The sequence below is a fragment of the Mytilus californianus genome, unplaced genomic scaffold (genome assembly GCF_021869535.1).
Source record: "Mytilus californianus isolate M0D057914Y unplaced genomic scaffold, xbMytCali1.0.p SCAF_1, whole genome shotgun sequence".
Lineage (NCBI taxonomy): Eukaryota > Metazoa > Mollusca > Bivalvia > Mytilida > Mytilidae > Mytilus > Mytilus californianus.
The window spans coordinates 74,552,970-74,579,019 of record NW_026262581.1 but is presented as its reverse complement, the minus strand read 5'-3'; the positions used below and the strand labels follow the sequence as shown (position 1 = coordinate 74,579,019).

The following is a 26,050-nucleotide window of genomic DNA, read 5'->3' as shown; positions in this document are numbered from 1 at the left end:
AGCTATGGCATGATATAATTTATACATTTAGACTATTAATTATAATTTTATGGAATGCATTATTATACAAAGTAATAAAACTGAGGCTGCATTTGACGAAAATAACATTTTACTTAGAATGTATGATAAGGATTTCATCACTAAAATTTATTTACTTTTGCATGACAAATAATTCGTTACAAGCGTTCTTAAAAGATATCCAAATCCATATCCTGCACACTGAAATCGGAAATCGTAATCGGAAAAATAAATTGAGATTTTAAATGTTTCATGTTTATTTACATACCACAGACATAGAATATTGACGGCCAACCTCCAGCAAAACCATGTGCACACAACAATGAACCAAGTGCAAATGTTACAACAATGCCAAGTTGTGTACCTGGAAAGAAAACATTAACTTCACTATGTTAACAAAAATAAAATCTTATTTCGATGCAGAATATTGTCTGAAATAAAAGCTTCGTATAATTTGTTGAAGTCATTACTGAAGTAACAGATTAACTGTTATATTTTGCTTTCAGTTTATTTTTTATTTTTGGCAAGAAGGAAATTTATGATTGCAAATGTTTTAAATTGTACATTTTGTTTGTAAATATCCAGTTTGTTATTTATGATTTTTTTGTTAAATCGGTGATTGCAATAACAGACAAGTATCAATATAATAAATCTTCCATATTATCTGACCGACATTTACAACACTACACCTTAAAGCTTCTTTCAATTTTAGCATATTCATGTTCTTTGTCATAAGCTGACCGTTATTGAAGTACTTGTAGTAAATACTTTAGTAAATACTTCAAATAAAATATGGTTTAATAGAATAACATGTTGAAACCCAGAATATGAGGTAAGTGAGCGTGCGACTCTAAACAATTAGATTGAGCGAAACGAGGCGATAGTTTACCTGTTTTATGTCAAACATATTTTTTTTTCAGATTCTATCTGAGGGGTTGCAGTCCTAGACTGGTACCAGGCCGTTATTTGACTAGCTTTGTATATTCCGAAAGCGTACTGAAAATTTTACGCAGGGAACCAAACTATTGCAGTCCACAACTGAAATCGCCTTTGCAGGTTGTATAGGAAAATAATTCACAAAACGACATATATAAAGGACGACACTTGAAAGAGATCCTCTGGTGCTGCTGAAGACTTTGATAAAAATGCTCTTAATAGATATGAAAGAGCGATTCTTTCATTCGTGTAACATATAACGCCTTTTTAAATAGGTAATTACACAGGTATACTGGTCACAGAGTCAACATAACTATGCCATGTGTATGTTTAACTAGATCCGACACTGGAATATGTGGTTCGGTTCAGCTAATTTTTGAGATTTTAAACCTCTCCTTTTATTTTCCTATGAAACTATCTGCATGAATTAAATTGAAATGAGAAGTCATAAATCAACAGGCTGCAACAAAAATATGACCTTTGGAGGTAACACACGACCTTCAACAAAAAAACAAACGGCTACGCTTTAAATAAACTTAAAATCAATTTGACGCAGACAGCCAAATACCTAGCATCAAATCTAAAAAATCTTGACAGAAAAAAAAAACATGTAGGGACACTGACAACCACTTAAGAGATTACAGATTTGGAACAATTATATATGGCGGGTGTCAAACTACAGTAGTGATCAGTTATTACCTTCCCTAAAATTCTCAGGACATGTCAGAAGTGTTTTAGAACAGTCTCTAAGACTTGAACAGTACTCCTGACACATTTAGAACATTTTCTGACAGAAGCTGTTCTACCGTAGAACCATTTTGGAAATTTCTAACAGTTTTTTAGACAATTGGACAATTTTAAACATTAGAACAATGCCAATCATTCACTGCGATTAACATTTCCATTGGGCTGTGAGAAGACGAAATAAATACGGTTGGCATACTTGGATGGCCGGTTACGAATGATTCCGACGATAGAAAAAGGAGTGTTGTACACCATTTTGTAGATAGTTTAATGTAAATTTACGACATAACAAGTTTCAGTGGGATAGACAACAACGGTTCAATATATGGAACAGTTTTAGACAGCTCTACCTATTTGTTTATTTATATATTTTATTTATTCATTTAATGATTTAATTGTTTGTTTGTTTATTTATTAATAATTCTTTCTTTAAAAATAATAAATCAAATGTAACCAAACTTCTTACCTGAATACGTCATTGCAGTAAACTTGGTTCGTTCCGACGGAGGTACCCAATTACCCAGGAGAGAGTGTATTGCAGGAAATACTGCTCCCTATTAACAATATTAGTTTCAAGATTATCTTTTAATGTAATCTTATTACAAGATACTTGTTACTTTTGTGAATGAATCGGTTTCCCGGGTGTTGATATCATATGATAAAAAAGGCAAAAATTGCATTTCAGAATAGAGTAATACTTCTATCTCCAGAACGAAACGACTCTCTCTCTCTCTCTCTCTCTCTCTCTCTCTCTCTCTCTCTCTCTCTCTCTCTCTCTCTCTCTCTCTCTCTCTCTCTCTCTCTCTCTCTCTCTCTCTCTCTCTAGGTTGGCACATTTTTATGTTACCTACTGATAAAAATAAGAAGATGTAGTATGATTGCCAATGAGACAACTTTACACCACAGACCAAATGACATAGACGTTAACAACAACGGGTCACCGTACGTAACAATGAGCAAAACACATATCGCATAATGCGCCGTAAAAAAAACGAAATGGCAAATGCAAAACAATTCAAACGTGAAAACTAACCTGATTTATGTTCAAAACAAAAAACAAATATGGAATTAACTCATCAGATCGAAACAAAGCACACAAAAGCCCTAACACAACCACAAAAAAACTCAAAGTACAGATATGAGAGTACTTGTAGTTAACTGAAAGCTAGTTCAAAGCCAATGCAAAGAACAGCTAATAAAAAACCAAGTGTCGGAAGACTGAAACATTAATCCGTACACATCCAACACCCAATGAATTTCGTGTAAAGACGTCAGTAACATCACCGTAAAAATTAAGATGTGCTATCCCATTTGTAGTAGGTCTTCTACAGGTACAGGTAAACGTCCAAACGAAGTTTTTGTATCCATGGAAGAATTACCTTAAGTAAAAGTTTTTAGTAATGTCTGGTAACGAATTTGTGGTATTTGTTCTCTGTACCAAACTATAAATGAGATGTTTATGTATGTTTGCATCAAAACTTCTAAGCAAAACATATACAGCTGACAACAATAACGTCCAAGTTTTATTCGAAGAAAGATAAAAATAAGAAGATGTAGTATGGTTTCCATTGAGACAAATCTCCACCGATGTAAGCAACTATAGGTCACTGTATGGCCTTCAACCATCAGAAAAACCCTTACCACATAGCAAGCTATAAAAAGCCCCGAAATGACAAATGTGAAGCAATTCAAACGATAAACCTAACGGCCTGAAGTTTGTATAATACAATATATGAAAAACAGAAACAAGCAATATATGACTTACTGTACACATTCCGATAATAATCCTAACAACTACTGCAAAGATAAAGCTAGTTTTAGCAGCAAATGGTGTTAGCAATGTGAATATCATTGAAATAAACATGCTCCAACCAGTCACCATCTTTCCACCAAATCTTGTAGCTATCCAGCCTGCTGGCATCTGTGTTATCAAATATCCCCAGTAAAATCCACCGAGTACATATCCTTGTATCTCTGGATCCCAATTTAACTCACCACCCTAGAAATAATGAAGAGAACAAACTACAGACAAACTTTAACCTTCTTCTCTTATGGTCTGCAAAATATTTTGTTCCTTCTGTAGGACGTCATCAGACACGTAACGTCGTACTAACAAAATAGAAAGACAAGAAAATGTACATCACAATTAATTTTCGACCAATGAAGAAATAGAACAACCGACCCACGCAATTATAAAAAGGGAACTGGTCGGCTAAAGCTTAAAGCGTACACATAAGTAAATAAATGTATAAATATTTGATAGAAGACACCCGTAAAAAATGCAACAATATCATAGAATTTGTTGCTTAAAATCTTTTCATTGTATTTTCCGTTCAATCTATTTCATCGTTATTTCGGCAGTAACGGGTGACTTATCTAAATTAACTAGGGTAGTAAACCATACTTCCAAATATGATATAGATTTATCATTTCTCTAAATGCCTCTCGGTCTTTTGTGCAGTTTTAAAAGATCATTAAAACACATTGTACATTCATGTTTGGATGAAAAGATGATTTGGCTTCGACATATAATATTGTTAATAATTTATGCAGAACGATGAAGGTCGACAGACAGAAATAGAGAACATTGTCTTGTAAGCTTGGCAAATTAAACACAATCAAACTTGTTATAAAGTTTTTAAATGATACAAGCTTTCATTGAGGATTATGGTTTAGAAACCAAAGTGAACGATAAATTGAATGTTTAATTTGCATTAATTGTCCATAACCTATTTTAGAGAGTAGTTTGATATGTTGCAGTCAATGCATCTCACCATTAGAAATAAGATGATATGGTTGGGTCTAACTAGGCATCGTAAAGTAAAACACCTGACTACTGTTTTTTTTTTCATTGTCTTATTGACGTAAACCCCACATCTCCCCGACTCCATACAATACACCTTATCGCTATTTGATCGCCATTGCTGGACATCACAAAGGTTCCGTAAAATTTTGACGTCACAATAGAAAATATCTGACGCCACAATGGAAATGTGATTGTTGTATGACGTCAAAAATGATATCAATTCTAAGATACTTTAGACTTAGAATCTTGAGCCTGTTATCAAGAAATAGACTGATGATATAATCTCTCTCTCTCTCTCTCTCTCTCTCTCTCTCTCTCTCTCTCTCTCTCTCTCTCTCTGGCCTCAACTTACAGGGATAGAAGATACATCCGATGAGTTATCTTTCTGACGATAACAGTTACTATCTTCATTGTGATTAACTGTAGAGTTATCACTAGTATATATCGCAGTCCTATTCACCATGCAGACAATCGCAACATTAATGTTAACAAGCATCGCATACATGTTAAGTAGTCCAAAAAATCCTAAGATGGCTAGTGCAAAACGACTAGAACCAAACAGAGGTACAGATTCTACAAAACAAAAACAGAAAAAAGTAATTTTTTTTTTATAAAAGCAATACCCCATATATACTTTCTAAACAATTCATCAATTGTCGTTTTTATACATACTTATCAAAAGAAGGTTTTACTAGGAATACTAATTTAATGATACTAAATAATTAGAAAATGGTATAAAAGTACTGAAAAATTAAATATATCTTTTGAAGAACAAAAGAGCTACTCGGTTTAAGTGATATCTTTATGGTTAGATGAACAAGTGAATATTTTTTCGAAGTATATTCATGGTCTACACATTTAAGGAGCCAGATTCTATTACCCTTCTTAATCTCTAAATTCTCTTGTCCATTAGGAACCAGTGCATGTGTTGTTCCTTCTTCCATTTCTGTAACAATAAATATTGACAAATTGCATTTGAAAAAATATCATCTGTTGCCTATTATGAATTAAAAAAAAACTTACAGCTGGTCTTGTGAAATCGCCTTAATGAGAACAAATCTTGAATCACATACATACTAAATACATTGGTAAAAATTAACCATTATCACCTGATTAACCGTTGTAGAATACATGAAACTGTTCTACAGATGACCACACTTATATTTCTCATTTGTTTTTGTCATAATCCCGTGCTCTTTCGCATTTATTGTTATTTGCACCTCAAATCTCAAGTACAAATATGAAAAGTACACATGCAATGTAGATATAATACTCTTTCGCCTCAACTATATCACCTGCCTCCCAGTTCATTCTTTATACTGTTTTAGAAGAACATGGACTTACTTCCAAAAGTAATCAGCAAGATTGATGCATTTATGAAGAAACTTTGTTTTAAGTATTGAATGTTTTAACCAATTTTCTCACTTCTGCTCAGACAATTGCCGTAAGCAGGAAGAGTCGTTGATGAAGATACAATATTCTTTCGATTGATTTGAGATGATGGACGATATTTTGGTTCCTTTTGAGAAATTGATAACCTTGTGTTGCTTAGAAATTTATAATAAACCTCGTATTAAAACATGACCGTAAGGTTCATTTCTAAACCTTTAATTTAAATTTTCAGGACTATAATGATTCTTTTCTGAATATATATTTCAGAAGAAAAATGCGAAAGGCTAAAAATAATATTTCTTCTAGTCTTTATGAAATTTAAGATAAAATTAATAATCGAAAACTATCAAAGTATGGCGATCCAAGTCTTTTAACATTACAGTCATTTAATAGATAATGTCAAGTACCTTGAATAACAAATTTCTGTTCCAAAAAAAACAAAAAAAAAAACAAACAAGTGTGTGGTTTTCTTGCCTAACATTTTGTGGAAGACTTTTACATAGAAAAAGATATTTGACAATAAAATCTTTAAATTTCCCTATTTTGTACTGTACATTCCTCATTGTTTTTTATATTTGATCTCTGACCATCTGAATTCAATTACTGAATGTTTTGTTTGTTTACGAATATAAATGTAGTAAGGTGATCACTTATCAGAACTTGCATCCGCATACCATCTCTTTGTTTACAGCAACGGCGGAACTTAACAGTGTTTGGAGTTTGGTTGACGGTGATATAAAATGAATCCGTATTTCATCTTTTTATTTTATTATTTTTATATAATAATATCTATATATTTTAGAACGGAACTCAACGAAAAAGGAGATGAAATATTCCCATTGTGAGCATTCAAAGTTATTATAGCAACATACCAGCAATACATGAAGTATGTGTCTCCCTGTTGATACTATACATCAACGTGCGTTTCCTATCAAGTTTTCCTTGACAATCCGTGGCTGCTTACTGCAAGGTTACTGAACCAAGGATAAGAACGGATGTGGGGAAATGACACGAAGACAGTAAGACATCACACAATAAATGACAGAAATAAGACATCCAAAGCATGTCTTTTGTATGGGTTTTTCCTTTACCAAGAAAGAGATGTTTTCGCTTCATTTATAAATCTTGCATAACCTTATCTCGAGAAACGTTGGAAATCTCAAGTGTATTGTCTTAAACTTATTCTATATTCTGTGTTGCTAAAAAAAAACCGGTTATGTTCCAGATGCAACATAATTGGACTTGGGCATTTATTTGTTAAACCAATCAGTGTCATGTACCTCAGAATTGCAGCTACTACACATCTTCTACGATGTTTCACTAAAGGATACTACGAAATATGAAACTGAAGAAAACCTAAACCAAATGCAAATTAATCAGTTGCCCCAAAGTTTCCAAGTTTGATCTCCGTTTGGATACGTTTTAAATTGATCGACCTCTATTTAGCCTACCATAATCACGTTTACCTTTGCTCGTATATGAGTACCACCGATATTGAACTGTTACCAGAGTTGTACTTGTGTTTAAGACGTATGCCACTTCTTGAGCATGTACGTTGCTTACGCTGTCTGTGTTCACCCTTTTATTCCGGTTTCATGCTGCTCCACCTTTAGCTTCTTTATTTGGTGTTTTTAGAACTTTAAGACTCTTCATCTTTTTTACTTTTGATAATGATGTTGTTTATCTTTTTCGACTTCTTTTGACAAAAGAGATAACTGTTATTTTCCTACTGCAAACATTCTTTTTAAATAAGGACACTTTCCAGCAGCACTTCTATATTGCTAATATATATCTGTATTGATATCATATTCCAGAACTTCAGTTTCATCACAAGATTGTCTTGATAGATGGTTTCAGCTTACACGGACTACTGAAGGTAAGGTTCCTCGTTGTTGAGTTATTCATCTGTTCAAAACTTTTACAGAAGAGATCCTGCTTTGGTTTATTTTCTTTGAATATCTGCCTCACAGATGACCATGGACATATTTCTTTTGTTGAAACCGCAATTGTGATTTACTTGTTTCAATTTTCACAAGATTTGTTTTAAATTTTTCATGACCAATATAACTGCGGCCAATTGCCAAATAGAGTTTTTTTTTCAATGGGATAAGTGCTATTCTTGTGTGAATGTTTTGCGTGTTTGTGTGTGTCTTTGTCTTTGACGTGTTTTTTTTCAATGTCTGTGTTGATATGGTCGTGCACGGTCTTGGCGTTCCTTTGTCCAGAAGGGTTTTTTTTCCAAAAAAAAATTTAATGTTTCCTTCAATTTTACAAATGTTAGTACATGTATACAATATTGACGGTCAATATGATTGTTGATGGCAAATCGTTCATAGTCACTATCAATTTGTTGACAATATTTCAGATTCATGACTCGGGAGGAATTGAGATTGACATAGTGTATAGAAATATATCTGTTGTTGTAGACTGTGTTGAATTTCAGATATCTAATTGGTTATTTGAATTGATTCGTAGGGTTTCTGTTTCATTTTCATTTACCCGACATCTATCCATGCCATGCTTAATGACACCTTATCTTTGTAACAAAGTTACACTGGTTACATTACCATGAAAGGTTGAATCTTTCGTAATTATCTCTCATAAAATAAGGTCACTTTTTTGAATGCATGGATTGTTGTTAAAGTCTTGGTGTTTTTATGTGAAGATAAACTGAGCGATGACTAATATCAGCGTTAAAATTACAAGATGGCATTATAGGAAAGACAATAACGCTTAATTAAAAACCATTTATGAAGGTATTGAGGTTCGAAGAAGTGTTCAAAAGGTGTCTATGCAACACTAGGTCAAAATGGCCAAAACAACCTTACTGTTAAATCGGTGTGTCGTGTATTTTGTAATTTTTGTGTGCTTTAAATTGTATCGATCTGACGAGTCAAGCCCTTTTAATTATTTTCTACAGTTTTATCTGATGTTGTGTTGTTAGAACACTGACAAATGTTATGTAAGGTTAAGAGCTAAAAACATGGATTCTGCGACATAATCTTTATGTGTATGTCTTCTCATCGACAATAATACCCCATCTTCTTTTTATATCAATGAATAAAGGTTTTGGTCAAATTGGCTCTACAGGAGTAGTATTCATAACGTGTCATTTTGAAGCAATAGTTTTAAAAAAATTGAGGTCCCATAACGGTAAAATTATATTTCCGTTATAGTTTGGTGCCGGACAAAATACATTTCACTACGTGTGAAAGTTTTGGGAAATAAAGTGTTGGAGAAGGAGCGTTCACCAGTTTTTATAATTCCACAATTACCGGTAATAGTCTCATCACTACTCTAAATTGTAAAATCAAAATGGCGGTTAAGAATCGTCAACTACACTTAGAGACGAAAAAGACCTCATAGTATGCAGGTTTTCAGACTACAGGTTTCAATATACAATAATTGGTTTAACATGACAAATGTACATAAACCTACAGTCAAAAGCTTATGTCCTTATTATATTATATCGATTTTGTCAATTATAATTTGGAAAAAAGATTAAAGATTACTATTTTCGCTAATAAAGACTATTTTCTTTTTACTAACATTTATATGCCTAACAACAACGAGATTTGATAATTAAACTGATTTAACCACCAAAGGCCAAAGAACGAGACAGCGAGATTTCGCGATGATCATATCTCTTTAATCTTTCTCGGTGGTTTTTGACTTATTTTTTTATATAATTATCCCTATAACTATTGATTAAACTAGCATAATTTTCTTTTACATGTAGTCCAACGTATCACACCTGAATATGTTTGCCATCTTGATTAAGGTAAAAATAAGTATAATACATTGTTGTTAAGTGATCATCTTCTTGGTAAATTTCAAATGAGGAATCGTTTTTATTTGGTTTATTGCGAATGCGATATCATCAATTTTAGATTTACACAAAGTATTTTCTTTTAAAAACAAATTTACTGTGCCTGTTTTATAAGGTATAAAGAGGTGAAAGTATAATAAAGCCTATTTCACGACCCATGCATTTAACCGGCGCGTTACGTTTGCGCGAATTCGTCCTACATTTGCGCGAGAAAAAAAAATGCACGTTTGCGCGACAAAATGCATTACGTTTGCGCGAAATTTACCTTTTGAAAAGTTACACATTTGCGCAGATTTATACAAAACATATGAAAAATAAATCCATAACTTTTTTATAAAAAAAAAGACAAAATTTACTCTAATATATTTAGAATAAACTGAAATTATTTTGAACAAATTTACTTAATAAAAATTAAAAAAAAATTAAATTAAAAACCAATTGTTCACAGAACAATTGAAGGTCTTTCCACAGTAATTTAAAAATTTATCGAAAAGAAGCTAGTTCGTGTTTACTCAAAGTTAAAATTGGCATCTTATCATCAGTTTCTTCATACTGATGCGATAAATAAGTGGTTTCTATATACTTCTGAGTGAAATAAGAGAGATAATTAGCTACTTCCGGTGAAGTAAATGTCACTTCCGGTCTCATATAAAAGTTTCTTTCACACTGATTCCAAAAATATATAGTTTCTATATACTTTTGCTTGTAAAACAGGAGACAATTGGCCCCTTTCGGTTTATCGAAAGTCATTTCTAGTCTTCAGTGATAAGTTAATGTATTAAAATTACTAAATATATGGATTCCGAGTACTTTTCGAAGAAGAAAGTGCAAAAATGACTTCTTCCTGTTTTCTCAAGGTCACTTCCGGTTGTCATTTTTCAAGGTCATATGTCATCCAACCTTTGGTAAAAGATCATATGGCTTTATAATGAACCAAGTTGAAGTAATAATCAATTAATCTTATAATTGGACATTTCAGAGGCACTTACTCCTATAAGATGCCATTAGATTGTTTCAGACCAAATGTGACATATCTTCATTACAATAAAGCAAACATGTTCCGCTTGTTGTTTCATATATATCTTTAAAAGGAATAGCATTAAAAAAATGATAATATTTCATATTATTTTAGATGAAACCTTCCTTCAGTACAATAACTCTAATGATGGGATCGTGATTTTCACATGTGATTCAAATCTCACATTTTTATGTGATTCGACTGATGAAATCTTTATTGATGGAACATTCAAGTATTGTCCCAAATTCTTTTATCAATTGTATTCTATCTATTGATGCAGAAACGGAAACTACGTTCCTTTACTTTTTGCTTTGCTTCCGTCAAAACATGAGATCACTTACACTAATTTCTGGACAGCAGTTAACCAGCTTTGCGCTGACAGAAATCTAGTATTCAACCCTACATCTGTAAATGTTGATTTTGAATTGTCAATGCATAATACGGTTCGAAGAATGTATCCAAATACAACAATCAAAGGTTGTCGTTTTCATCTTGGACAGGCCTGGTTTCGAAAAATACAAAATTTAGGCATAGCCAATGAGTACAAAGATAAGTCAATTGAGTTAGGAAAATGTTTAACCAAGATTTTTGGATTGCCATTTCTTCAGGCAGAGGAAGTTGAGGACAGTTTTGCAGAAGATATAATGGCAAATGCTCCTGTAAATGAAAATTGCAACAAATTTGCCGACTACTTAGTAGAAAATTACGTTACCAGCGAGTCAAAATTTCCACCATCAATGTGGACGGCTGTGCCTAATGAAGAAACAAAACGTACCAACAATAGGCCAGAGTCTTTTCATAGTCATTACAATGAACAGTTTTATTCAACTCATCCAGCCATCTACACTTTCGTTGAAATTATTCTACAAGTTCAGGCGACTACTTACATTAAAATTCGCGGCAGCGATAACCAATCCCTTGTAAAACGCACAGACAAAGAGAAAAATCAGTTTACCGTTCAGCAATTTCTGATATTTCAAAATAAAGACTTGTCTAATATATGTTTATCAATATGTGAAATAAGAAGACGTGGTATGATCGCCAATTTATGTTCAAAACAATAATCGAAAAACAAATTACAGGTAAAAAAACTCAGGTAAATCAGGTTAATTCGCCAAACGTAATGCCATTTCTCCGCGCAAATGTAATGCTTGTCATTTTCAAATCCGCGCAAATGTAGGTCGCCCCATTTAACATATATCTAAGAACAGAGAGAGATTGTACCAAGGGGAAAATCAAAATTCAGGAGTCCAATAAAACACAAAACACCTTGGCCTATAATAAAAACGACGAACAGACAAACACCGATATTGTCTTTACTAATTCTCTTTTACCCAAAACGCTGCCTCTATATGAAAGAATACGAAATCTTACAATTAAAGACCATTTTGATATCGCCTCATGAAGATCCATAATCATCAACATTGAGTTGCTCGAAGTCATTTTGCCAGAAAGATGTTAATGTAGACATAAAAAAAGATCCCGACTTAGTAAGAATTTTAAAGTCCGAGCCTTGGCGTAAATCTTATTCGTGACTACGTAAGAGACAAGACCATTATGTATAAAACATCATAGAGTTTGATAGGTTAAACAACACCCACAAAATTCAACATAAAAACTAAATTAATCATTTTTTTTCGTAAGACTGTTGCTTAGCTTTCTATGAACTTTTTATTAAACAAAACCTGTGTGAAAAATGAATTATCATGTTATATATATATATATATAGATTCTTACATTGGTACCCGTGGATTATTTGATTTATTCTTCTAGATAGTTAAATTATCGAATTTTAAAGTCCGAGCTTTGGCGAGGACTTTAAAATTGATAATTCAACTATCAAGAGGACTTTAAATTTGATAGTTTAACTATTGAGATTGGATAAATTCGATAATCCACGAGTAACTATGTAAGAATCTGTTTCTCTAATGATTATCAAATGAATTATCATTTTTGATAAACCACAATCCCCTTTGAGTGCCTTCAACATACCACAAAGTTGTCAATTTCTCTAACACCTGTTAGCACATTTCGATTCATCCAGTGAGCTGATAAAAGTTATGACCCTTGAACTCAGCCAATCATCTTTTGAGATCATCAGCAACCACATGTTGATTACACTTTTTATACAATGCGTCGAGAAAGGGTTAAATTGCCAAAGAATTAGAGAAATATAGATTCTTACATTGATACCAGTGGATTATCGGATTTATCCAATCGAGATAGTTAAATTATCAATTTTAAAGTCCGAGCCGATAATCCACGAGTAACTATGTAAGAATCTGTTTCTCTAATGATTAAAAAATAAATTTTCCTTTTTTGCTAAACTAAAATCCCCTTCGAGTGCCTTCCACTTTCCATAAAGTTGTCATTAACACCTGTTAGCATATTTTGATGCATCCAGTGAGCTGAGAAAGGTTATGACCCTTAAACTCATCCAATCATCTTCTGAGATCACTGGCATCCACACGTTGATTAAATTTTTTTATACAATGGGTTCGGAAAGGGATACATTTCCATAGAATTAGAGAAACCAATTTAAACATGTTTATGACTGTTTCTGACGTCCCTTAGAAACCATAATTCATAGGCTACATTATTCTATTATTTAAATCTTGCATTAGATAAATTTTGTTCAGGAATATTCAATAATATAACTCATTTTGATTTTATGGATGCTTTGCAAGTTTAATGCATAACAAAATAAAAAAGAACTTGCTTAAAAAAATAAAAGAATGTTGCTTATCAAATATAGCATACTGCTGTTCTTACAAAAGTATTGAAAATGTATCACGCAAGCCTTAATTATGAATTATTATTTATGACATACATTTTGAGTGTTATGGGATATAATGCTTGTGTATTCAATTACACCGACGTTTTGTTTTATAAGGTCATAAAATTGGATTGATGACATGGACAAAAGTGGTTTAAAAATCTTTTTATTCAGACAATATACTAGGCCGGTACACGCTTCATGATTACGAATAAAGAACTGACAGCTGATATTGTCATAAATGTATCAGTTGTGAAAAAATTACATTACCATACCTCTATCAGTTAAAAGATATGACGGAATTGTTTGTTAAGATCATATACTAAATTTCAAAACAAAATTTAATCAAATTTCAGCAATTTCAAAATTTACCTATGCACGCATTATCTTGAAAATGATATCAGCAGATTTAATTTTCAAATGTCTGTCCTATATATCTCCAGACATACATACATAAATTAACATGCAGAGCGTAAAATATAAATACAAACCATATAGAGACATTAAGTGGTTACCCAGGAGATTCTTGGCATTCATTTATTATTGGATTAACTGCACAACTTGTTTTGATCAGACATATTGTTACTATTCATATTATATTGGAATTTTCAAATATATATAACAGGTCTGGAAAGTTTTTTCATTATAGGTCTATTGTCATACCTTCGTAACCCAAAGAGGCATATATTTTTCTCATTTAAATTGTAATTTCTGAAATTTATCATCTGAATTGACATTTATTTAAAAAAAGTTAAGCTTGCATGTTTATGTGTTTTAACTTTTTTTTTTTAATTAAATGTTTTGTACATAAATAATTTGAATATGAACTTTACCTTTACACTGAAAGTTTGTTGTTATAAAGAATGTCTTCCCTTTTCGAAATAAAACTAACACAGTTATACATTTCCCCGAATTAGCTGTCACATGACTTAAAATAAAACTATTCGATTCTATAGCTGGCAAATGATGTCATTGTCTATTTTATGAAAATGAAAATTTATGTTACTAAATATATTTCATTGTAAGATTCTATATTTTCTACAATTGCAATACTTTCGGTGACGAAAATGTATATATAGTTCAAACAGAGATATCTAATATTAAACGTCTCTGGTTTAAATGAGAAATTCAAATTAAAACATTTAAAACTTGATCATAGTCGCAATGCATCCCCAATATTACCAATTTCCCGTACGAAGAGGGTGGACAGAAAAAATCTTGCTTCTTTACAGGCGTTCAATACTGCATTAACATATTCGACATTTCTGATTTGTTTTATATTCACGGTAATAAGATAATTGTACTAATTATTTTTCTGTGATAATCAACAGAATGAAATAATATCCTTTTTCGATTGTTTAAGTCTGCAATCATTCCCAAAAAATAATACATATAGCATAGAGATAAAATATGTGGGTTGCCGAATTCTGAATATTTCTTACTACTTCTTTCTAACTACACCTCAAATATGCGGATTTCTTTTTGTGTGGCGAAAGCCTAATAGCCAATGCTTATAATACCCAAATAAGAATAAAGGCGAAAATATCCTGAGCGGCCAGTCTATTAACAACAATTCACAAGCATTTGATTATAAATATGAAATAAGGAAAGGGAAGTTTAAAGTGCTTAAAATCAGGAAAACAATTTTGCTATTTTTGTAAGCTTAAAATCGAAAGAAAAATATGTTTACTTTTTGGAATTGACTTAATTTAAAAAAAAAAGTAACAAAACACGTGACTGCATTTGGTTTGCATGTATTCATTTTTACATGGAACTTTCCATTTTCTAAGAAATTAAGAGAATACTGTTCTTATTATGTTAGTTAACTTATATAAATATATACACTTGCATATTGGATTTTTTCATGAGAAAACTAAAATATCGTGTAACAGAATCTCCGTGGAATATTGGGTCATAGTCTAATGAATTCCTGTTTTCATGACTTTTGAAAATAGAGTGGATAGAACTTTTATTGTAAAATATTGTACCTACATCGAATAAATCCGACATATTCTGGCATTATTTAGTACATAATGCCATTATGCGAATCTAACATAAACAAATAAACCCATCATAGACCTGTTGTACGCCAGACGTCTACAAAATTCTACTCGAATGAAAAAAGTTAAAAAGGCCAAATAAAGTACGAAGTTATGCTATGTTTATGACGGTTTTACATTTGATAACGTCATTAGAATTATTTCAAATAGACAATGTCACAAACACAATCACAATCAATCCATGCAACCAGTTGCCTTAAAATTCTCTATTTTCATTTCGAACTTGTAAATCTTCTGATATTGGTCTACACAGCTGCTCGGTCATTTTTTTCATCGCAGATTTCGATTTGTTTCTCCTCCTACATTGTTGGTTTGGCACTTTTTTGAATGATTGATTGTTGATTGCTTAACGTCCAGTAACAAATGTTCTATATATAATAAATAAATCATAGATACTAGTACCAGGATTAAAATGTTGTACACCAGACACGCCTTTCGTCTACAAAAAACTCATCTGTGACGCTCGAATCAAAAAAGTTTAAATAAAGTAGGAAGTTGAAGAACATAGAAGATCCAAAATTCAAAAAGGTTTTGCAAAATACAGCAAGGTCGTCGATTCCTGGGGTAGAAAATCCTTAGTATTTCGAACAATTCAAAGTTTTGTAAACAGTTAATTTATATATTATGACCATATCAATGATAACTCATGTCAACACAGAAGTGCGGACTACTGGACTTGTGATACCTTCATGGAGGAAACCCCCTCAAGCAGTGGCATCGACCATGTGGTTTTAAATAAACTCATCATAGATACCATAGATATAGATAACTGTTTCGTCCCCGAGGGTATCAACAGCCAAGTAGTCAGCACTTCGGTGTTGACATGAATATCAATTATATGGTCATTTTCATAATTTCCTGTTTACAAAAGGTTTGATTTTTCGAAAAACTCAATTTAGATTACTGTAGCCGTATTTGGCACAACTTTTTGGAATTTTGGGTCCTCAATGCTCTTCAACTTTGTACTTGTTTGGCTTTATAACTATTTTGATCTGGGCGTCACTGATGAGTCTTATGTAGACGAAACGCGCGTCTGGCGTATTAAATTATAATCCTGGTACCTTTGATAACTATTTAGAAGATTAATCACTTTGAGCTTGCTTCAGAAACTGCAGACATTCCTTCATACTGCTCATTGTAGCATGAAAAGAGATTCGATGTATTTGTAAACGAGACTGTTACCCACGACACAAAAACAATAGACTTATATAAGCAGTCAATATAGGTCTTTAACAATGTACATACAAGTTTTTGTTTTTTTCTTAATTTTGGTGTTTAAATTCGTTGTTTTTTTTGTTAATTAAAATTCGAAGTAAGACCGCAAAAAGGAAAATATTGTCTGACTTTTGTTACAACTTTACTAAAAGCATGTTGCTTCGTTGAGGTACACCAATGTGAAAAAAATTCAACCTTACCGTATACAGAAAAAAAACGCCTACTACCAACAACAACAAAATAGAATTAAAGTCTGGATCCCTATTAAATATCTATATCTGTGTTACGTAACTCATGAGGTCATCAAATTTCTCATCAATTTGATGTTACCCGGAATTTTGCACATTATTTATCTCAGGTGAAACACAAAAGTACTTAGAATATTTATAGAAATTGTAATGAATTCGATCCAAATCATTTGAACAGGAAACAATTGTGTTCAATACTTCACTTTAAAAAGTAATGTATTGGATTTGTGGACATACTGGGATATAATTAATTTTATTTCTATAGACAGAGTGAACACCAAGGAAAGTTGTCTATATTCTTTAAAGATATCATTGAGTATAAATGCTGCCAGTTAATATCTGAATTGAATTACAAAAACATATTGCAGTACTTTATACATACATTTATACTGCAGCTAGAGCATTTCATGTTGTCTTTATTTACCAAATATAGTAACAAAGTGATGTTTTGTGCAATGTTGATTTCATTAAATGTCACTTTTCTTTAAAATCTAGGGCTCGTTTAGGAATTGCAAATAAGTTTCGATAACTATAATTGTAATATAAAAACAATATTTTGTCAATGTCAGACAATTATAAATTGTTTTTATTCGGCACGAACTTAATGAAGGGCTCGGCTAACGTCGTCCCTCCCCTGTTTCTAAGCCTTATACAAATAATCTTTCTGACATTGACCTAGTATTGTCTATATATGTATGTCAAAAACTCACACAATGTTTGAAATGTTTAATTGGAAGAATGATATGAATATTGGTAGTTTCGTATATCACTTGACCTTACCAATTATTTCTACTTATTATCAAGCATAAATTACGAAATTTGAACATCATTGTAAGAGTAACAAGGGATTAATTCATGCAGAAAACTGTTTTGACATTGCCCCATTAGAAAATAATACACCCGTTACATTTATAAGTATACTTAAAACTTTGAAAACACATTTTACTTTAGAGTATGTAGTATACTTCTTCAAACCTCGTACATTTTATTTAAATGATATTGCTAACTTTTTTTTTTGGTGGAAATGTCATGGTATCATTTTGATCAGATATTTTAGATATTCAATTCCAATCACGAATACCTAGGCCAATTGGTAACTTCAATACGCCATTCAATGTCGTCCTAGAAGCCGTTTTGAACATCATTCTAATGGTTTGCTATAAATCATGTCAGTACCGAAGCACTGATATATAATTGACGATACCCTAGCTGGTGGGGTTCTTGTCTGTGGACCACAGAATAACTTGAAAATTTCTTCAGCTAAAACCACTCAATTATCTAGTAGAAGCTATATTCAGTCACAAATCACTCTATCACTGGCTAGTTTTTAAATATATATATATCGACAAACAACATTGGCAACATTACTATAGACAAAAACCAAAAACATAGGAAAAATTTGTCGACTGCATGGTAATCTTCTATGGCTATCATGTCAAGTCTGGAATATGACTACGTTTTCAATTCGTTCTATTGGTTGATCTGACGTTTGATTTTGTCAGTTTTTATGGACTTTTCACTTTTCGAATTTACCTTGGAACTCGGTATTTTTGTTATTCTTTTTTCATATATTCAGCACTTTTTTTTTTACAAAAATGCAATTATTTAGTTAAAGGTATTATAAAATTGAGAATGGAAACGAGAAATGTGTCAAAGAGACAACAACTCGACCAAAGAGCAGAAAACAGTCCAAGGCCACACCAATGGGTCTGCAACACAGCGAGAAAATCAGCTGGCCCCTAAACAAAAAAGTATACATTTTTTGTACTAGTTTATTATGTTAGTGTTATTCCAAGTAATACAGCTATGGACAGGTGATACCTACGGTAAACAAACGCCCACCTACAGTGTCATCGACCCAGTTGTAAAACTCATAAAAGTGAGAGAGAAAAAAAACGCTATTGTTTAAACGCTATTATATAAAAGCTATTGTATAAATATATGTATATATCTTTATATTGTGTGGTTTCAAAATTAATACCTCCTCTACAACCTTCTTTTCTCTTTTTTCCCTTAATAAATTTTCATGTCTTAACTAAAAATCTTGTCATACCATCTTCTCCTTAGAAAATAATATAAAAAAGAATATGAAAATAAGGAGATGGGGTATGATTGCCAATGAGACAACTACCCACCAAAGATCAAATGAAGTGGATGTAAGCAATCATAGGCAACGTACGGCTTTCAACAATGAGAAAAAAATCCATACCGTATGGTCGGCTATAAAAGAGCCCGACATGAAAAATATGAAACAATTTAATTTAGAAAACTAACGGCCTAATTTATAACAAAACAATTTACGAAAAACAAATATGACAGACATGAACCAACGACAACCACTGAACTACAGACTCCTGACTTGGGACAGGCACATTAAGAATGTGGCGGGGTTAAACATGTTTGTGAGCGCTCAACCCTCCCCTAACCTGAGACAGTGGTGTAACAGTACAACATAAGAACAAACAATAAAAATCAGTTGAAAAAGGCTGAACACATCAGATGAATACTAATACAAATACATCTAACAGAAACACAGAGTGGACGTGGACGGGTACTTATACATCCCAAAAACAAAAAGACACTAAGTAACAGATCTGAGAGTACTCTCAGTTACTGACAGCTAGTTCAAAGCCAATACCAACAAATGAAAAAAATCATGGATCTTAGACTAAAATATCAATCAGTACACATACAACATCCAATGGATTTAATATAAAGACGTCATTAACAGTCAGAGAAAAACATGACCTTGTGCAATGCCAAACTATAGGTATCGACAGATTGTAATACTGTGAAAGTACATATGTGTAATATTTAGTATGGTTTTAATTTACTGATAACAAAATCAATATTTATACCAATGAAAACAATATTCTAAGATTTATGTGTTGAATAGGTAACCTTTTAGAATAAGTTTATTTAAAGGATTGATAAGTTTACACGGATCGTTTCTAAATTTCCGGGCTCGGTTTACAACATCATCGTAAAATTTAGGATGTGCTATTCTTGTAATTTTTTCTACAGGTACAGCCAAACTTGCAGACCAAATCTTTGTATCTATGAAAGAATTTAGTAAAGGTTTTAAGTAATTTCTGCCTTATTAATTTACTAGTAATACATAGATTACGCTCATTAAACGTCACTACAGACACGAGCATAGCGAACGAGTTGGGATATATTAACAATGTAAGACGGTGCCAAAGGAACATCACCGTCCAAAAAGGGAAAATTAACAATAGGGAAAGAAAAATCATCCCTTTTGTCGTAAATTTTTGTGTAGAGTTTCTGGTGTAATACTGAAATATCTAAATCTAGGAAAGTGCAGTTATTGCTGTTGATATTAGGTTTATTTAAGATAAATTCCTCTGGGTAAATTTCAGCAGTATAGTTAGAGAATTCTTGATTATTTAACGAAAATATATCATCAAGATAACGGTAAGTGTTGTTGAATTTATCAATTAAATGGAATCTAGACGGTTCTTTACTGAGTTTGGCCATACACTGTGATTCATAACAGTAAAGATACAAGTCTGCTATTAAAGGGGCATAATTGGTGCCCATAGGAATACCTACAATCTGTCGATAAATCTTATTGCCGAAACGTACATAAATGTTGTCAAGGAGAAAATTTAGTGCTTTAATCATCTCATCACACCTCCAGTAAGTATATCTAGCATATCATTAGAGAAAAAGGCTTTATATGAGTTGCAGCAATTAAATTTGCAACCAGCTTTATCAAACGACCATTTAATTAGATAGGAAAACTTTTGTTTGATAAGATTGTTTGGAAGTATAGTATAAAGAGTGGAAAAGTCAAAACTGTCAACCGAATCAAAGGGACCATCAAAAGCAAGTAGTTTATCCAAAACATCCACAGAATTTATTGCACTCCAAAAATGGTTAATTCCACTGTTTTCATATGATTTATTACAAAAAATATCGATAAGTTATTTGATAGTAGTCAAGGAACTCGTTAAAAGCACCGAAAGATTAATAGTAGAACACTTACTAGAGGCCGAGATGAAACGATATTTTACGGGTTTTTTTTGTGTAGTTTAGGTAACCAATACATTTTTACATAGTGGGGACCTTCAAATGTTCAGAGGAGGCCTTAAGCTGATCTGTGGTAGTGACATGATTATTTACTATATATGACTCTCTGTGGAGCGTACGGCCTTGAATGTAGTTGAATATACAATTTCATTCTTAAGGACTTCCGTGTAGTATTTACGTCATACCACCACCACATTGTTAGCTGCTTTGTCGGCCGGTACAAACACAAAGCGCTTTGATAGTTCTTGAATTTTGTTTTTAATCCTAGAAATGGACGTATTACTTACTTTTTTATTTATTTCTAAATTATTTTCGAAATGGGATATGCGAATATCAACAATATTCATACATTTATTCAAAATAGAATCAAGTGACTTTTTGTCAGATTTCTCCCGTTTACACCATTTTTTACAATAGGATGAAAGAGCATCTTTAATATTCTGACGACACTCTTCCCAATTTATTTTAGACGGTGGACGATATTTTGGTCCCTTTTTCAGAAAGTTATAACCTCTCGGTCTTGAACAATATTGAGGTCCCCTGTAATTACATGGCCATAGGGATCATATCTTAACTTCGATGTTTCACAGTCTCATGTTGAAGGTGCATTATTTTCTATACAGACGTCTGATGTAACTGACGTATAATTAAAAATTAAACTTCTACTGGTTTTTTTTATACGAATAAGAAATTATAATCTTTATTGCAAAATGTTATCAAAATATGGAGGTATAACGTTTTGAACGGTAGTCATAAAAAATACTAGACAAATTAATAAAATTAATACCTCTATTAATGTTTTTTTATTTTTAGAAAATACTTTTTATGATCTTCAGGCTTGTCAATTTGAGGTTACAGTCTATGGTTACAAAAAGCTGTAATAATCCGTGTACACTCATATTTTGGACTAAAAAACGATATCATATCACACTCGTTATAAATATTATGCAATGTGCTAATTGGCATTTGACCCAGTTTGCATAATAATTGATGTCTACCATTGGTTTTAAATATAGATAAAAAATCATCAAGTGTAAAATTAGAACGACGTTTACTTCGTTGATTGCGGTTAATGCGATTGCCATGAGACCTATGATTGCGTTGTCTTTTGTCAACAATAGTCATTATATCAATAGAGGAAGTATAAGATATGTTCCCTTGGTCTATGATATTGTCATTTAGACCTAGAGAATACGCTGTTTGTAGTCGTTTAATCCAAGACAGTTCGCAAATTTTACGGGAATCTTCAAACTGTTTATGTAATTGTCCTGGTTGTTTATGGACTGTTTGAAGTGGTTGAAATTTGATAAATCTAATATTGTGTTTGTGTTTAAGTAAATGTTGGTAAATTAAATTTTGAATTTCTTAGTTCTGCGGAAGCGGTATAGATGTTCTTGTGTTCGTTTGAAAAAATCACGTCCAGTTTGCCCTACATAATGAATACTACATTTCGGTTTTATTCATGTTACAAGATATATGATGCTTTGGGTTTTTTAAGTAATGTCATATGAAAAGGAGAGAGAAAAAGTTCTTCCGTTCACTGATGACCGAACTGTATTATCTGAAGATAATCTGAATCAGGTTTTGTCATTTTCTGGCATTGCTAGGGAATATTTGTGGATATCCACGTGCGTTTTTGTTGAACAGTCTATCTGCAGATGTATTGCCTCCTTTAACACAATTGTGAAGGTGAATTTCGATTAGCGGCAGTTGAATTTATATTAGGGACGCGGTTTTTTAAGCACGTGGATATTCGAAGTGTGGAGAGGTTTGTTGTTATTTTACCGTTTCTTAAAATCATGATATTATATAGTATAAAAGTAGATAAGTAAAAGAGGCCGAAAGTCAAAGCTTTGAATTAGGATCATAATTACGGGATGAGTAGACCTAAGTAGTACAGTCGAAGAATTCTAATAAAAGCTGTTAACTGGCCCGAGAACACAGTTATTTCGTTGTGTATTTATTTAAGACAATAAATTCAAATAAAAAAATGGTCATAAAAAGATGGTCATAAACTCTTTTTACAAATGTGGAAGATCAAACTTTATAACCTAAAATAAATAAGATATAGTTGTAGTCCAGGATATTTACGTCAATCCTTTACCCTTTATATTTGTTGATAAACATTCTTACAAAGACATAAAATCAGACAAAGTTCAATGATAATTTATCCCTTTTTCTAAAATCAGTTTAAAACAAACACTTAGCGTAATTTTTATTTGTATTTCCGCAAAATATGTATTTACACTTGCTGATAAAATATTTAATCACAATATTGAGAATTCATCAAAGATAACTGACTTATGATTCAGTACGTCAGTACTGCTAGTAAGTAAGTAGGTAAGTAAGTGAGTGTGTAAGTAAGCTGTATCTTACTTACAGAATTTTGAAATAAAATATGAGCAGATAGGTTTTAAAATATGCTTTAAGAAAATAAAAAGAAAAAATAGTGTCACCGAACTTGTTTTCTTGCTAAAAGTAAATATTGAAAATTTCTCAATCATTCCTTTATAAAAAATATTAATATTTAAATTATCTCCGCTTAAATGGCTAAGTTGACAATTTGATTTGAACAAACACAAATTTGGTATTTGATAAATAAGTCTGAATAATGCAGTAAATCGCTTATTTTTCTTTATTCCAATAAATAGACTAACCCATTAATTGCCAATTTGTCTCAAAATTTGCAGATTTAAGCAAAGAACTAGACCTATTGTGAACTGCTATTTTACAATCCAAGACGGTGGTATACAGTTAATATACCTTAAACTAACTGACTTATATAATTTTACTCGTGAATAAGGGCCTCCAATATTCAAGCAATGTTCAAAACACGTAAATCCAATATGAACATAAAATACAAGATGACAAAAAAACTGAAGGATTTTCATGAACTGCAAACGAAGTCTATCATTTGAAATATGTAACCCTTATACAATTGGAAAACAGAAACTTGATATTCAAGTTTGTCAAAAGATATCATACAACCAGACCTTTGAACTCGTCGCAGTATCCGGAATGTCAAGTTCTCCCAGGTATGTTATATCAAGCTCTCATTGGGTAACTGAATAACATGACGTTATCGATATATCTGAATGTGAAACTAAAGTACTAGGAAAGGTTCTGTTTCTTTATATAGTTGACAAAGTTGTATATATATCCACGTCATTTGAACTCTCGTGGATTATTGTATCATTGACAATCATACCACGTGTCCTTATCTTTATATTGTTTATGAAGTCTGCTTCACATCACTGCAAACAGAAGGCGACCAGAATGGGTAAACAATAATATCAACTGTATCCCGATATTTCATTGAAAGATGACAAATAGATTGATTGATTGGTGTTTTAAGCAATTTTTAGCACTATTGGCTATTTCGTGACGATCAATTTTTATTGGTGGAGGAAGCCGGGGTATCCGGAGAGAACCACCGACCTTCGGTAGGAAAACTGACAATCCTAATCAATTGATATTGGAGTCGATCGCACCTGTTACGTGCGGGGTTTGAACTCACAACCTCAGTGTTGACAGGATAGTGATACTTAGACCACTCTGCCACCGAGGCCCTCATGAAGAATAGAAGTATATATTGTGAAAATCAATAATTTTATCAGCGTTACAAAAGTTAAATGATCAAATTTTTGAGTAATTGTTAAGAATTTTAAGAATCAACATCTGATTGGCCTTATTTAATATTTGCGTGTGTTATATTTAATGGTAAGTAGAATTACGAGAAAAAAAGTTCAATATAAAATATACAATGGCAAATCAAGTGGCAAAAATTAATTTCCCTGTGAACAGTAAGAATTTGAAGGTAATAACCACTAGAGTTCTTTTTCCATCTAGACATAGATGGCCTATGGCGGATTTGGAACACCTTTTCGGAAGTTTTGGTTTTCATTGTTCTTAAAATTTGTAACTTAATTTCTTCTAGAGAAAGTAACGTCTGTTGTACTTCTTTAACTATACGCTTGGTAGATTTGATGAGTTTTTACAACCGCCATAGGTCAATATCACTGCTGATGGACGTTTGTCTCCGAAGGTATCACCATACCAGCAGTCCACACTCATCATGCTATCTCATTCTTTCTGTATTTTTTTCTATATTAAAATCGAATTTATATCATTAGTAACACAAATAAAATTGAGAATGGAAATGGGGAATATGTCAAAGCGACAACAACCCGACCAAAGAGTAGACAACAGCCGAAGGCCACCAATGGGTCCAACGCAGCGCGAAAATCCCGCACCCGGAGGTGGTCCACAGCTGACCCCTAAATAAAATTGTGTACTAGTTCAGTGAAAATGGACGTCATACTAAATTCCAAAACATATAAATGAACTAAAATTAAAAAAAAACATACAAGACTAACAAAGGACAGAGGCTCCTGACTTGGGACAGGCGCAAAAACGCGGCGGTGTTAAACATGTTTTGTAAGATCTCAACCCTCCCCCTATAGCTCTAGCCAATGTAGAATAAAGAAACACATAGCAATACGCACAGTAAAACTCAGTTCAAAAGAAGTCCGAGTCCGATGTCAGAATATGTAACAAAAGAAACTAAGCAAAATGACAATGATACATAAATTAACAAAGGACTACTAGCAGTTACTGACATGCCAGCTCCAGACCTCAGTTAAACTGATTTAAATATTATGTCTTCATCATATGAAAATCAAGTACAATCCCTCCCGTTAGGGGTTTTGTATCATACCATCATAAAATATATGAGAAGAACATAACCCGTATCATGCAAACAACTGGTTTTAGAATAAATGTGTTTATTTCCGATGCACAGACCCTATGAGTGAATCAATATTAATACCAAAATATGCAATCCTTAATGACTTGACAACAGTATCGTAACTATATCCTTTCCGAATAAGTCTGTTTAAAGGTTTGGTTAGCTTTTGAGGTGAATGCCGAAATTTTTGTGCTTTGTAATGAATACC

General features: G+C 32.3%; 1 protein-coding gene across 1 annotated transcript in view; it reads right to left on the bottom strand.

Moving 5' to 3' along the window:
• Nucleotides 1–14,465, bottom strand: part of LOC127723988 (sialin-like) — a 33,075-nt gene extending 18,610 nt beyond the window's left edge. The window contains exons 1-6 of the mRNA XM_052230699.1: nucleotides 14,353–14,465; nucleotides 5,385–5,450; nucleotides 4,857–5,077; nucleotides 3,464–3,697; nucleotides 2,165–2,252; nucleotides 287–382 (exon numbers count right to left, since the gene is read on the bottom strand). Coding sequence (XP_052086659.1) covers nucleotides 287–382; nucleotides 2,165–2,252; nucleotides 3,464–3,697; nucleotides 4,857–5,077; nucleotides 5,385–5,448 — 703 coding nt within the window. The 5' untranslated portion in view covers nucleotides 5,449–5,450; nucleotides 14,353–14,465. The remainder of the gene's footprint in view (nucleotides 1–286; nucleotides 383–2,164; nucleotides 2,253–3,463; nucleotides 3,698–4,856; nucleotides 5,078–5,384; nucleotides 5,451–14,352) is intronic.
• Nucleotides 14,466–26,050: the final 11,585 nt, after the last annotated feature.